Here is a 15621-nt window from a genome sequence, read left to right as displayed (position 1 = left end):
TTTCCTTTATCCTTCAGCCTCCACCCTTGTCACCCTTACCCCCATGGCTGTTAATCCTGTCCCTTCAACCTCCATCCTCCTGTGTCCCCCCTCCCCCAGCCTCCCATCTCAATCTCATCCCTCTCTCCTCATTCACTCGCCCTCCTCACCACCATTCTCACTCCGTTCTCACTGCTATGACGAAACGATGAAATTGGTGAGAAGAGTTTGATAGCCGTCCGCCAATCGCGTAACAAGACGAAAGGCGGAGGAGGCTACGCTAATTTCTATTGGCTGAGAGTTTACGCTGCTCGTTCATTGGTCGTCATGGGCGGGGCGATGACTTGTTCTGCCTCCCTATTGGTCTCCTTGCGTTAGGACTCCACGAGGTGCCAGGCAGGTTCTTTCGTCTTCGTCGCCTTCTTCGGGGTAGCAGAAGGTGTTTTTGGACGGCGTGAAGGTGTTAAGGTGTTGGTTATCTGCTTCAGGAGAACTCAAGAACACCAGAAGGAGTACCTGGAGGAGTACCAATGGCCGAGATGACAAGAGAGGGCAGCGGGAGGGAGAGAAATCGGAGGCACATCGTGAGAAAGACTACCTGCCAACCCAATGTTCCTCCGGTCCAGGCAGCATCCTTCCAGCCCCTCGCCCCCCCTGTCCCTCCTTCCCCCAGCCCCGACGAAGGTGTCCCCATCACCTCGCCGCTGTCTTGGCCCCATAGACTCCCGGAACGCCCGCCTGGGGAGACCGATAGAGAGGACACAGATTCACTTCGCCGCCGACACTCCGACGCGCCGCCAAAGGGACACGACACCGCGACTCCTGACGGCGACTCCGAAGGGGACGAGAGACCACATCCCTAGGGCGTCCTCATGGCACTGCTCTCCTCCTCCTCGGGGAAGTGTGGGGGCACCGGGGGAGGGTCGCCGCCCCCCGTTCGTGTCCTCGGAGGCGGCGCTGGTGGTGGTAGCGGGAGCGCCGACCCCCTGCTGCCGCCTACCCTGTACTGCCCTGTCCTCCCCCCCTGGCACCTCGCCCTGCTCACCCACCACGCCCTTCATGCCCGAGGTGAGTCTAATCTTCACCCCTGTGTCGTGTCTCCCCTCCGTCGTGTTGTCCCCTTCAGCGACTTCTGCGGGCGGTGCGTCGCGTGTGTCGTTAATGTGTTCTCTCTTACTCTTTCCGTCTGTCTGTCTATCCATCTATCTGTCTGTCTATCTACGTTTCAAGGCTTTTATTCTTGTTTTTTTTCTTTTTTAATTTTTTTTCTTATGTGTATTTAGATAATATTTTTTTTAGGTTGAATAGTCATCAGTCTTTTTTTTCTGTAATATTTTGTACTTTGATTATGTACCTATTTTTTTAATGTGTAAATTTTTCTTGTTACCACACCGTCACATTTATATTTGTTTACTTTTTGGTTTATTTTTTTCTTCCCCGTGTTTATCATTGGCATCATCGTCATCATTTTATTTTGTCATAATAAATATTTCTCTCTTAAATTTGATCGTCATTTTGCCATCATAAGTATCATTTTTATCATTATAGTCAAGCGTCATCATCATCGCCAGCATCATCATTTTTTTCTTCTTTTTCTTCTTTTTTTCTACTCCTTTTTCTTCTTCTTAATTTTCTTCTTCTTCATCTGTTTATATTATTATTATTATTATTATTATTATTATTATTATTATTATTATTATTATTATTATTATTATTATTATTATTATTATTATTATTATTATTATTATTATTATTATTATTATTATTATCATCATCATCATTAATAGTAGTTGTAATTGTAGTAGTAGTAGCAGTAGTGGTAGTAGTAGTAGTAGTAGTAGTTGTTGTTGTTGTTGTTGTAGTTGTAGTAGCATTTTCATTATTAGTATTAGTAGCAGTAGTAGTAGTAATGGTAATAGTGAAAATACAAGTTATATTACTTATATTGATTATCATGCTATTGTTATTACTGTTATTACTATCACTATTATAGTAATAATGACGATGATGATGATAATAATAATAATAATAATAATAATAATAATAATAATAATAATAATAATAATAATAATAATAATAACAATACTACTACTACTAATAATAATGATATTCATAACAATAATAATAATAATAATAATAATAATAATAATAATAATAATAATAATAATAATAATAATAATAATAATAATAATTACAAAAGAAATCATAACAATTCTTATTACCATCATTACAATATGTATCATCATCGCCACCAACATGAATATCCAGTTACTATAATGCACAACTCACCCCGCCGCGTCAACGACAAGGATGTGTGACTTGATCTCATTATAATAACAGTCACAATGGCGCCTTGGACGATATTTTTTGTTGTTTTTCTTGTTGTTCTCGTTGTTTCATTTGTTCTTGATTTCATTAGATCCCATACTGTTCTTACTGATGATATTATTATTATTATTATTATTATTATTATTATTATTATTATTATTATTATTATTATTATTATATATCATTATTACCAGTCCTCTCGTTATAACAGTAGTATTACGGGTAGTAGTGGAGGCAACAGCAGCAGGAGCCCTAACAGTACCTACCTGTAGATGTAGCGGCAGGGCACTACAAGTAACAGTAACAGTAACGCAACAGTAATTACGGCACACGAACGTTTACATTGTTCTTAATATTGCTTTGGAAAAAAAAAAAATCCTTTACTTCGGCAGAAATTTTCAGTTTTTTTATTTTATTTTATTTATTTATTTGCCAACCAGCGTCTAGTTGCCAATTTCAGCAGAGATGAATCACCCAACACTCTCCTCCTCCGAAGAAGATCAATTGTTTGGAAATAGCAAGTGTATTGTCTTGTAGAACATTATTTAGTGCCTCGATTTGCAAGGAATTTACTTTGTTCTCTCTCTCTCTCTCTCTCTCTCTCTCTCCTCTCATCTATAGACAGACAGAGAACGGAGGTAGAGAGGAAAAATAATACTTCGTAATTCTAAAAGTAATCATACTTAAATAATAAATCTAACTGCGTGTTTCTCAAATATTTTATAATATACGTTACGAGAAAAGTGTAGCAAAGAGTATAGTAGTACTCAGAGGAATGACCGGGAAGGAATCAAAGCGCCTTATCATGAGTGTTTTCCACGTTCTTCGTTGACAGATACTTTGTCAAACTACCACCAGGGACATAAAATTACTACCCAAGGAAATGCCTACAACTCCTACGGAAAGCTTCTTCAGTGTCAGTTTATTAATCATGGAAATGTGCACAGTAGCAGAAGCAGCCGTAGTATTAGTAGTAGTAGCAGTAGTAGTAGTAGTAGTAGTAGTAGTAATCGTAGTGGTAGTAGTAGTAGTAGCAGTAGTAGTAGTAGTAGTATCATAAGCAGTAGCAGTCACAAAGGAAGCAGTAATTTAGACCCTAATATAGAAACGGAAGTAAATGGAGAAAGTGGTAAAGAGGGATGAAGGAAAGAGGAAGAAAGGGGGGGGGGGAGGGGGGAGGATAAATGAGGACTGAGTAAAATTAAGTGAAATTAAAGGATAAGCGAGAGAAAAGAGGAAATGCAAACAGGAAGAGGTGTATTTACAGTGGCTTAGTGGTGATGGTTGCGGCGGCGGCGGCGGTGGTGGTGGTGGTGGTGTTTATTCGGCTTATCCTTGGTGGTAGCGGAGATGGTGGTGATAGCGGTGTGTATAGAAGGCTGCTGGTGAGATGGTGAATAGATTGTGAGTAGAGGTGGTGGTGATGGTGTTTTATTTTGACGGGGTTGATAGTGGAGGTGTTTAGTGTTAGGTGTAGATGTGATGGTGATGATGGAGATAGGCCGGCGTTGATGGGGATGCTGATAGTGTATGGGTGCAAAGGATGAACTTGATGTTGGTGTTGGTGGTGTTGATGATGACAGTGGTGGTAATGAATGTAATTTTGATTGTGGTGATGATGATGTTGATGGTGATGGTAGTGATGGTTGTGGTGATGGTGATGATGACAATGAGAAAACGCATAAACACACAATATTTACTTGACACTTTTAGATGTAGGAAGAAAAAGAAACTACGTAAAGGAAATAAGAGAATAAAATCGAAGAGGAAGAAAGTTAAAGAAATACTCAAAACGCAAAAACGCTAACCGAAGAGAAAATAAACAAAACAAATGTGGGAATAAGCCCGCAACCACTCTCAAGAAAGCACATTAAGACACCAAACATAACACTAAAAACACACAATTAAACACACAATTCAGCACAAACACACACAAACGCACACGCAATAATGTCACTTCCCTAATCACACACCCTCGCTGAAAACATCTAAAGCGGTCGGTCACGTCGGCGGCAGTACACGGTGAAAATAACAAGTCTTGCGCATCACAGACAAGACGGAACCAAGATCACTGGAGACACGAGGAAGCGAAGTAGCGTGTGGCCATCCCGTTGAGGCGCTAAGAGGCGGGTTGGGCAGGAATTGTAGCCTTGCCTGCCCGCGTTTGGAGACAGGCTGAGAGCGAGAGTACAGGGCAGGGGGACAGTGATTAGTTCAAAGTTTCGCGGGCGTATCGTTTGCTAATGAAGTGTTAAATATGCGTCCACTGTGCCAGGACTTTCAGGCTCCAGCTGCTGATTTGTGTATACGTGAGTGCTACTGATGGTGGTGGAGGTGGTGGTGGTATAATCGCTAACTGTTTTTGTCGCTGTTCCTGTTGTTGTTGTTGTTGTTGGTGGTGGTGGTAATGAAGCTGTAACTACTACTACTACTACTACTACTACTACTACTACTACTACTTTTTTGTATATTTTTTTGGTATCTGTGTGTGTGTGTGTGTGTGTGTGTGTGTACATTTATCTCGTGTGCGTGTCTTTATTTATTCACATATTGGTGTTTTATTCTCCCTTCCTCGTTTGTACCTCTTTCTCAACCTGTCAATCACGCGAGAGAGAGAGAGAGAGAGAGAGAGAGAGAGAGAGAGAGAGAGAGAGAGAGAGAGAGAGAGAGAGAGAGAGAGAGAGAGAGAGAGAGATTATTACCATTAATTAAAAAAAAAATTATAGTAGTCGAATATGAAACGGTAGATCAAATGTGAAGAAAGAGAAGAGAGACTAAATGGATAAACGGAAAATGCTTCTCCATTATAAAGATAGGGCAAAAATATGTGCAAGATGTGCAAGAGAAGATGGCGCCACTATAAACACTTGTCTGCGCCAATACGGGGTGGGGCCGACTACCATCCAGGCCCCTCAAGCAAACCTACTGGCGCTATAGGCGTTAACGTAAAATAAATAAATAAATAAATAAATAAAAATGTAGGCGGCGACTTTTGAGAAAGGAAGAGGGACGGAGGGAGGGAAGAAAAAAAAGGTAAAAATATTAGGAGTATATGAAAGTAAGATATAATGAACAAAACCTCTTGAGACATGACCATAAAACACAAACAATAGAATTTTACTTCGTTTTTCTCATGTATTATTATCACGTATAGAAGTAGAAGGGAGAGGAGGAAGGGGAGATAAAAGAAAAAGAGGATATATTGTATACAAGGAAAAGGAGTAAGAGAAGAAAAAGACACAAACACACAAACAATATAATTTTCCTTCGTTTTTCTCATGTATTATTATCACGTATAGAAGTAGAAGGGAGAGGAGGAAGGGGAGATAAAAGAAAAAGAGGATATATTGTATACAAGGAAAAGGAGTAAGAGAAGAAAAAGACAAACACAAACACACAAACAATATAATTTTCCTTCGTTTTTTCTCCTCCTGTATTTGATCTTCCTTTCGGCCACCTCTTTTGCTTTACTTTAGGAGCAGCGAGTAGCGGGCTTTTTTTTTATTATTGTTTTCTTTTTTTGTTGCCCTTGAGCTGCCTCCTTTGTTGTAAAAAAAAAAAAATCACGTATACAAGTAGAAGGGAGAGGAGGAAGGGGAGATAAAAGAAAAGGAGAATCTATTGTATACGAGGAAGAGGAGTAAGAGAAGAAAAAAAAGGGGATATAGAGGAACGGGAAGAGGAAGAGGAAATAGATAAGGCTACAGAAGAGCAACATATAAGTAGTAGTAGTAATAGTCGTAGTAGCAATAGTAGCAGCAGTATTAGCACTAGGAGTAGCAGTAATAGAAAGAGGAAGCGAAGGAGCACGAGACACACAAGGGCAGAGGAGGAGGAGGCGGGCAAATAAATCTCACTAAACACACAAACAACGCGTTACCTGTTCTTTCAATTCCCGGGGGCGAGGTGAGCTGTTGAATAAGTGGCGTTCGACCTTTGGGACTGTGGCGTCTGAACTTTTGAGAGCCCGGCCTGGGAGGGGAGGGGTGGGGAGGGGGAGGGGGAGGCCTGACATTCGAACTTCTCAACTGCGGTCATTCCCCACGAAATGCGTTGACTTCTGTTCCGTAGACACTGCTTCCCTGAGGACGTGATTTGTGGCTTGCTCTGACCTTCTCCCGTGGCGACACACTCACCTGCCCCCCTCTCTCTCTCTCTCACCCCCCCCCCCTGCCTTGTATATTTCCACATTCTGTTAAACCAAATACAAAACAAATGAATTCTTCCTTTTTGTTATGAACATTGGAGCGATCATCACGTCTAAACACACATGTCCATTTAGTTTTTAGAATGGCATTTCCAAATACTCTTAGTCATTGAGTTGTATTTAGCGGAAAAGAAAAATTACACAGATCAGACGGAACCGTGAACTTTTTTTTTCATCTACTTTTTTAGGCATATGATTCCGTGTGTGTCATGTTATTTATTTCAGTCGAAGTGGATCCATTTATCTCCCTTTTTTTTATGTATCGATGGGAGACTTTTTTTTTTGTGTGTGTGTGTGTGTGTTTCGTGCATGCTTGTTTTTTTTCTGTCTTGCATCCCTTTTTATATTTTTTTCCATTTATATTTCTATCTATCTGTATATTGCACTTCATTTGTTTTTTTTTTTTATTTCCTTGATTTTTCGTCGTTCTTGTTCTTCTCTCCTTTTCTTTTCTTTTTTCTCTTTACTTTCTATTTACTTCTTTGATTTATTTCTATCTATTTTGATTTTTATTCTAATCCCAATGTTTTCTTTTCTTTCTCCTCCTCCTCCTCCTCCTCCTCTTCCTCCTCTTCCTCCTCCTCCAGTCATCTAGTCACCCAACAAGTGGCAAGTGACCATTAGTCCATTACTCTCGATAAGCGTAAAGCCATTCCGTTCAAATATAAATAAGATTATGTTCTGTGTACCAGGGAATGCGCTTCATGTAGTGCACTGAGAAACAATCTTGACATCAGCGTGTCCAGATATTTCAAATACTCGAAGCTGTGCAAATATTGGTGTAAAGGAGTCTATCGAGTGTAAATTTAAAGAATAAAGCCCCGTTCACGTTGTGCCGACTCTGGGCCACGACAACCCAGCGACTCCGGGAACACGAGGTCTTGGGTGTGAAATGTTGACATGAAAGGGTCGCACATTGTCTTTCCGACCTTATGCTACCCTTCCACATCAAGATTTCACACCCAAGACCTCGTATACCCCGAGTCGCTGGGTTGTCGTGGCCCATAGTCGGCACAGAGTGAACGGGGCTTAAGATGCCAGAGGTTGTTTACTATCGGTCTGCAGCGCGCCAGTAAGGCCTCATCCTGGAGGTGGGGTAGATGTATGGGGATGTCAGACATGACTTTCTGCCCCAAAACTGTCTTCTGGGCTCCAATAACGAGACAGCTCAAGGACACAAAAAAAGGAAACAATAATAAAAAAAAGCCCGGTACTCGCTGCTCCTAAAAAGAATCCAAAGAGGTGGCCGAAAGAGAGGTCAATTTCGGGAGAAGATCGAGGAAATACAGAGTACAAGTCCTCAAGTTTTGTATAAGAGTGTCAACATTATATAAGAAATATTCGATATCTAATTTTTCCGTCTACAAGAGTTTGACAGTCAATAAAACACGATGAAACGCGGTCACCGGCGGAGACTATAGTCCTAAATCAAGTTTTCGGTCACTGCAACAAACTTCTCGCTTCCGGGATGAGTGCAAACATTATTAATTCCTCTCAGGTTATATTTCCGAATAACAAGTGATTTAACCGCTCGAAAAAAGACATCCCATGATTGCTTTTGGTAAGTTCTCCCTGAAATACTGATATACTCGCTTTACCCTCCTCACTAGTGCAAAATCACAGAGTACGTAGCAGAATTGGATAATCTTTGATACAACTCTCCGTCATTGAATAAGCTTGTTTTGGTAGGCCTGATGCTGATGTCGCGGTGAGGGGACTTCTCGCCTTTATCTAAAGTCCCAGTCTCAGTCCCAGCGTCCTTCAAACTTTTACTGTATGGCCCAGTTATATTTTAGGCATTTCCTTTAAGAATCCATTTGCAATGCCTTAGACGGCAATCTAAACTGAGTACCTTTCCCCATTTGGTATTTAATTATTTATTTAGGAAGTGACCCAGCGTGTCCACTTACAGGGCCCCAGTCCTTGGGCGCGACCCGTGCATGCTTTGGAGAATCTTGCCACAACCACCTCACCTTTCAACACCGTTTCGAGGCTTTGAGCCGCCTGTTGCTTCTGTGTGTCTGTGTTCCTCTCGCGCACTACGACGAGGGTAAGAGGCAGCTTATGAGAGAGAGAAGGTTATAAGTTATCAATAAAGCTAACTAGAATGAGAAGAAATGAATATGATGAATGGGAGAATACACCAAAGGAGAAAACAGGTAAACTAAAAACTAAAATAATATGCTATCCAAGGGAAGAAGAGAATACAATTTAAAATAAACCTGTGATTCAAACAACCTCAAAACTAGCCCACGCGTGTAGACTGATTAAGTTGATGAGAGAGCCGCCTCCTCCGCTACCCCTTTCGCTAAGAAGCTGGACAGCGTGCGTGAGGCCGGCAAGAGCTCGTGACCTTCAAGGCAGGAGCCGAGTACTCTACCGCGGAGCCGAGCGTCCACGAGTCTGAGGTAAAACAAAAGGCTTGATTGGGTTAGCTACATGCATAAGACAGCAGCTCGGTAAGGAGGGAGAGTTTACAAGGCAATCCTCCTTTACTTCTTCCTCCTCTCTTTGTTTACTTCCTCTTTCTTCTCCTTCTCATGTTCTTGTTCTCGTTTTTGTTCGTCCCTTATTCTTTGTGTTCTTGCTCTTCTTGTTATTTTCTAGTTTTTTATTGTTCTTGTTTTCCTCATTCTTGTTTTCGTTGTTGTTGTCATTGTTGTTGTTGTTGTTGTTGTTGTTTTCTTCTTCTTCTTCTTCTTCTTCTTCTTCTTCTTCTTCTTCTTCTTCTTCTTCTTATTATTATTATTATTATTATTATTATTATTATTATTATTATTATTATTATTATTATTATTATTATTATTATTATTATATCTTCTTGTTCTTGTTCTTCTTGGTCCTCTTCTTGTTCATGATAATTTGTTCATCTTCATATTCTACATTCTCCTCTTTGCCGCTTTCCACCTCCCCCTCCCCCTCCCCCTCCTCCTCCTTCCCCCCCACCTCCTCATTCTACACCTGCGCCTTCCTCTTCCTTCCTCTGTCTTCTCCCCTTCCCCTCCTGCCTCTTCCTTTTCCCCTGCCCTCTGTCCCTCCTCCTCACAGCCACTCGTATTGTAGCAAGGGACAGGCCACTTATGCAACCCATTTAGGCAAACTTTTCTCTTTATGTAGTAATGAGAAAATTACTGTGATCTTTGAAAGGGGTCTTATCTGGTGGGGGGGAGGGGAGGGGGTAGTGGAAGAGGGAGGTGAGCTGAGGGATAGGTTTTGTAACTTGTAAGATGGTAAATTGTGTAAGTTATGTATTGTTTGCTGTACTTTATTTTTTTGTCTGTCTGTATGTGTGTCTGTATGTTTGTTTGTCTGTCTGTCTATCTGTCTGTCTGTCTTTGTCTGTTTTCCTTTTTCTTTTTCTTATTTATATATTGTGAACGTATATTTATTTTATGGTTATATGATTCCTCTCTCTCTCTCTCTCTCTCTCTCTCTCTCTCTCTCTCTCTCTCTCTCTCTCTCTCTCTCTCTCTCTCTCTCTCTCTCTCTCTCTCTCTCTCTCTCTCTCTCTCTCTCTCTCTCTCTCTCTGTGTGTGTGTGTGTGTGTGTGTGTGTGTGTGTGTGTGTGTGTGTACAGGACATCGATTTTTCAACACCCGAATCTTGCATTATTGAAAAACCCACGGATTACATCATGCACTCCGGCACACTTTCCCCCGCGACATTCACTCCCGCAATTACCGCCAAAATTACCTATACAATTGTCTACCATTACCTGTCCCAAACATGTTGACACGCACCACCTCACCGCCGCTGCCGCCGCCGCCTCCATCATTACTGCCTCCACCACAGCCACAAAACATCACCACCACTAATTCCACCATCACCAATGACCTTTATGCAAACCGGTATTTGTAGACGTAAAAAAAGTAGATATAAAAAAAAAGGAAACTATGAAGAACTGGGACCATCATTATTATTTTTTTTACAGCAGAGGAGACAGTGCAAAGGCGTAAAAAAAAAAAGAAAACAATAATGATAAAAAAAGCTCGGTACTTACTGCTCCTAAGTTATTATGACTATTTTTATTGTCTTTTGCTCACTACTACTACTACTACTACTACTACTACTACTACTACTACTACTACTATTACCATTTACACGACTTCCTTCACTGCTAAAGAAAGTAATTAAGTCTTTTATCATTAACATCACTACCAGTTACAGTCACCATTAATATTCCATCACCACCAGTATTGTCATCACCCCCTTCGTCTTCAACATCATCACCACCTTTACTTTTTCGTCATCATTTCCTTTATCTTCCTCTCCATTACCACCATCACCACTAATCACTTACCCTATCATCACCATTTGTCATCACCACCATCTTCACCACCACCATCACCACTATACAAAAACATCTCTACTTGTCATCACCACCTGCATTTTCACCACCGCCACCACCACCACCACAATCTCCACCTCAAAACAAATACTCAAACCACCACTGTATCACACCACCACCACCACCACCACCACCAATACGTACTCCAAGATCCTTATTTACAATGTCTCAGCGGCTGATCCATAACAGATGAGGGTGTCAGGCGGGGGACTTGAACTTGTACTTGAGCTCAGGTGAATTACAGGTGTACTAAGGCAGGTGGTGACTGGCTGACTGACTGCTGATTATCTAATTGACTGACTGGCTGACGGAGTGGCGGACTGACTGTGGTGAGTGGTGGTGACTGACTGACCGACTAACCGACTGACTGACTGACTGGTGGCCTTGCGTATGCTTCGTGGGTGACTTTCTTTTGTGTGGCGTAGCTGGTTATCATTTTTTTTTTAACTTCTTTTTTTTCGGGGGGGGGGGGGTTGAGAAAAAGAACACAAGTCAAAGGTCGAGGTCTCAGATGTTGTTGTTTTTCATTTTTATCTGCATTCTTTTTTGTTTTATTTTATTAAGAATTTTTTTGTTTTGTTTATGTTGTGTGTTATTTTCTTGGTTTAATTAATTTATTTATTAATTTATTTATTTATCTTTTACTTATTTATCTATTCATTTGTGTTTGTGCGTTGCTATGTCATTCTCTTACTGTTTATTTTTATCGTTTGTTTGTGTTTGTAATTCTCTCTCTCTCTCTCTCTCTCTCTCTCTCTCTCTCTCTCTCTCTCTCTCTCTCTCTCTCTCTCTCTCTCTCTCTCTCTCTCTCTCTCTCTCTCTCTCTCTCTCTCTCTCTCTCTCTCTCTCTCTCTCTCTCAAAGCTTTAAATGTATTCCTAGTAATCTATCTGCCCTTCTATCAGTATCGGCCTGTCTATCATGTTATCTTTCATCATCTTCGTTTTCTATCTTACGTCTTTTCATCTATATGTTCATCTCTTTTTATTCACTTATTCATTTATTTATTTATTTTATCCTTTCTTTCTACCTAGCGGGGTTTTTTTACACCTTTTTTGTTGCCATTGAGCTGTTTCTTTGGCTGTAAAAAAAATCTATCTCTATTTTTCCTTCTGCCTATCTTTTTTTATCTTCTTTAAGTGAAGGAAATAGTTCAAGGGAAAATAAAAAGATAAAAAATCCCGTAAGTCACTGTTCCAAAATTTCGGACATTTTATCTATCTCTATCTATCTACCTATCTACCTGTGTGCATTTTTATCTTTATATATATCCACCTTTCTCACTACTGATCACTACTGACCTCTCTTTCGGCCACCTCTTTGGATTCTTTTCTAGGAGCAGCGAGTAGCGGGCTTTTTTTCTTATTATTGTTTCCTTTTTTGTGCCCTTGAGCTGTCTCCTTTGTTGTAAAAAAATATCTATCTCCGTCATATGTCATGGTGTGTATCTATCTACATATCTACTTATTCATTTATCTATCTATCAGTTCATTTTATTCCTGGCTCTAGTACACACACACGTATCTCTAACCTTATATTTGTACCTCCCTGTCCATCCACCAAAGAACTTTCTGTTATTTTGTGTATTTCTTCCTTCTCCTGTGGTACATCTTTTACTCCTCTTCTTCATCTAGTCTTCGTCCGCCTGTGAAACCATGAACATAAACTCTTTTTTCAGAACATCCTTTTCCTTTATTTTATTTTCTCTCGCATTTTCACGCAGCTTACCTCGCCCCTGTATCGCTCTGCCTATCAAAGGAGAATGTAATAGTGTGGTTTTATTGTTTTTTTTTGTGCGTGGTCTTCCGTGACATCTACCTTACCTTATTTTCGTATCGCGCCGTCCTTCAGTATCTTGCTATATTTTTCTTCCTCGCCCGCCCGACAGCTGCCTAACCTTCCATTTGTCCCCAGCTGTCCATTAGAACGCTCATCATGATCATTATCGCCTCATTATGTGGTTTTACTCTCTCTCTCTCTCTCTCTCTCTCTCTCTCTCTCTCTCTCTCTCTCTCTCTCTCTCTCTCTCTCTCTCTCTCTCTCTCTCTCTCTCTCTCTCTCTCTCGTCCAATGATTGTGTGGTCTGGAACTCGAATTCACGCGCTAACACACACACACACACACACACACACACACACACACACACGTTGCAGTAAAAAAAAAACAGTTATAAAAGACACACACATTTTGTAGTAGTAGTGGTAGTAGTAGTGGTAGTAGTAGCAGCAGTAATAGTAGAAGTAGTAGTAGTAGTGGTATTAGCAGTAGTAGTAATCATAAGTAGGCAATGGTCGTTGTAAGTAAAGGGGTAATAAAAGAAAGTGACATTTGTAGTAGGGACTGAATTACAAACAGTAGCAGCGAAATGTAAATAATTCATGTAATTTTCTTTGTCTTTTCTTCCCCAGGACTGTCATCTGCGGCCGCGGGGGGCTACCTTCCCCTTCCCCCCATTCTGGCCTCCATGCCCCACCCCCAGGGCTTCCCGCTCCCCAGAGTCTCACAGGGTCTCCCCACCACTGGTCTTCCACAGGTAAGCTTGTGTTGGCTTGCATCTGAATTTGTCTAACCTAAACTATTGCTACGCTTCCTATCCTGCTCCTGCTTGATGGATTACCTCTTTAATTATTTCGCATGTTGGTTATTTTTTTTATCCTTCTTTTATTTCTCCTAATAATAATGGTATTTCACAAAAGTGTCTTCAGTATAACATGTATTTTTACGCTAAAGTTCATTGGTGTCATTGATGCATATACGACTGGGAGTTCATAAAGAGATTGGACATGTAAATTCATGGATGGCGAGGACAGATTATGAATAGCTGATTTTTAAGAGACTGAATGAATAGTATAATATTGTCCAAATCCCTTATGCAAGAGTTAACCAGTATCTTCAGTCTTTCATCCCTCACACTGGTAAACTCTGGAACAATCTTCCTTTATCTGCCTACGACTTGAACTCTTACAAAAGGAGCGTATCAGGACACCTCTCCTCCCGAAATTGACCTCTCTATTGGCCACTCCTCTTAACTCTTTTTATTGGAGCATTGATTTGCACCCTTTTTTTTTTTTGGCCTTGAGCTGTTTCCTTTACTGTAAGAAAATAATAAAATAAATAAATGAATATAGAGATAGTATAAAAATAGTATAAAGACTAAGAAGAACAGAAAACGGAGAACTTAAACAACCCAATTAAACAGTGACAATAACAACAAATCACCACGTCAACCATTACTACGTCAACCTTCCTCCCTTTGCCCTTCCCTTCTCCCCTTCTGATCCTCTGCCCCTTCTCCCTCCTGACAGAGCCCCGTGGTCAGCCTCGCCTCGGGGCTGCACAGACGTGACCTCACCAGCACCTCCCCCGCCAAGCACGGCCTCACCTCCACGCCGCCACTGCTCCCCACCACCCCCACCGCCACCCCAACTTCACGACGACTCGCCCAGCCCCCACGACGCAGCTTCACCATCGCTGACCTGCTGGGGGGCGGCGACGACCTGCACGACGACTCCCGGGCCGCCTCCTCCTCCTCGTCACCCCCTGCAGGAGGCCACGACCCCTCGCTGATGCAGGAGGGCGTGGGGGGACTGTTCGACGACCTCCACGACCACTCGTCAGCGCTACACCCTCAGGAGGACTTCACCGCCGTGTCTGACCCCGGGAGTCGCTTCGAGTGGCTCCAGTGCACCCGCTACCACCCCCCGAAGCTGCCGCGTGAGTACCACCTGTGTGTGTGCTAGTATGTGTGTGTACCTGTGTGTGTACTACCTGCTATAGTGTATGTATCTGTGTGTTGCGAGGCCTCCGAAGCTGACGCATGAATCCTTATGTGCTTACGTGTACCTGTGTGTGTACCTGCTTGTGTATATACCTGTTTGGGTATGTACTTGTTTGTGTGTGTACCTGTTTGTGTGTGTACTTGTGTATGTATGTATGTATACCTGTGCGATGCAAGACTACCGAAGCTAAGGCCTATATTTTTACGTGTACCTGTGTTTTTACCTGTTTGTGTACCCTGAAGCTGAGGCGTGAGTACCTATGTGTTAACGTGTACTTGACTGCACCTGTGTATATCTGTGCCTGTGTATTAGTCACCAAAACAGACCCCTAAGTAATTATGTGTGTGTGTGTGTGTGTGTGTGTGTGTGTGTGTGTGTGTGTGTGTTATCATCCCCAGAAACAAACGGGTGAGTACTTGCTGGTGTCTATCTACGCAGCGAGCCAAGTCATCGAAGTATATTCTTGCAGTTACATAATTTCGGCTATGCATGCGTGCACACATTTCCTCCAAACTAAGAATCATACGCCTCTGCAAAGCAAGTTATTAAAAAGCCCTAGTTCTTGAGTCCTTGAGTCAGGTACCTCGCGAAAAATAACGTAGAAAACGGAATTAAGAAACTGTGGAAATAACACTCCGCTTGTTCCTCATTTATCATCAAACATGTGTCAAAGCATCGCCGGAGTACCATAAATACTACCAGTTTAAAAGTATGTCACCTTAACACACCGAAGACTGTTTTGCGGAGTGTATTCCTGCAGTTTTATGGAAATCTCACACGAAGTCCGCCTCTCTGTCAGGAAAACCTAGTTAGTACCTGTGTGTGTGTGTGTGTGTGTGTGTGTGTGTGTTCGCTTGTCAGGTGTGGTTATATTACTGGACCTTACTAGAGAGTCGAATGAGAACACTGGCATTGGTTAATAATCGTTATCAATGGGAGCTGTGCCCTGAAACACACACACACACACACACACACACACAT

General features: G+C 41.7%; 1 protein-coding gene across 1 annotated transcript in view; it reads left to right on the top strand.

Moving 5' to 3' along the window:
• Window positions 1-205: 205 nt before the first annotated feature.
• Window positions 206-15621, top strand: part of LOC126989606 (homeobox protein MSX-1-like) — a 28147-nt gene continuing 12731 nt past the window's right edge. The window contains exons 1-3 of the mRNA XM_050848216.1: window positions 206-1047; window positions 13270-13394; window positions 14167-14575. Coding sequence (XP_050704173.1) covers window positions 852-1047; window positions 13270-13394; window positions 14167-14575 — 730 coding nt within the window. The 5' untranslated portion in view covers window positions 206-851. The remainder of the gene's footprint in view (window positions 1048-13269; window positions 13395-14166; window positions 14576-15621) is intronic.

The sequence above is a fragment of the Eriocheir sinensis genome, unplaced genomic scaffold (assembly GCF_024679095.1).
Source record: "Eriocheir sinensis breed Jianghai 21 unplaced genomic scaffold, ASM2467909v1 Scaffold1231, whole genome shotgun sequence".
Classification (NCBI taxonomy): domain Eukaryota; kingdom Metazoa; phylum Arthropoda; class Malacostraca; order Decapoda; family Varunidae; genus Eriocheir; species Eriocheir sinensis.
The sequence above is the reverse complement of the archived record's forward strand: the minus strand, read 5'-3'. Positions and strand labels throughout refer to the sequence as shown.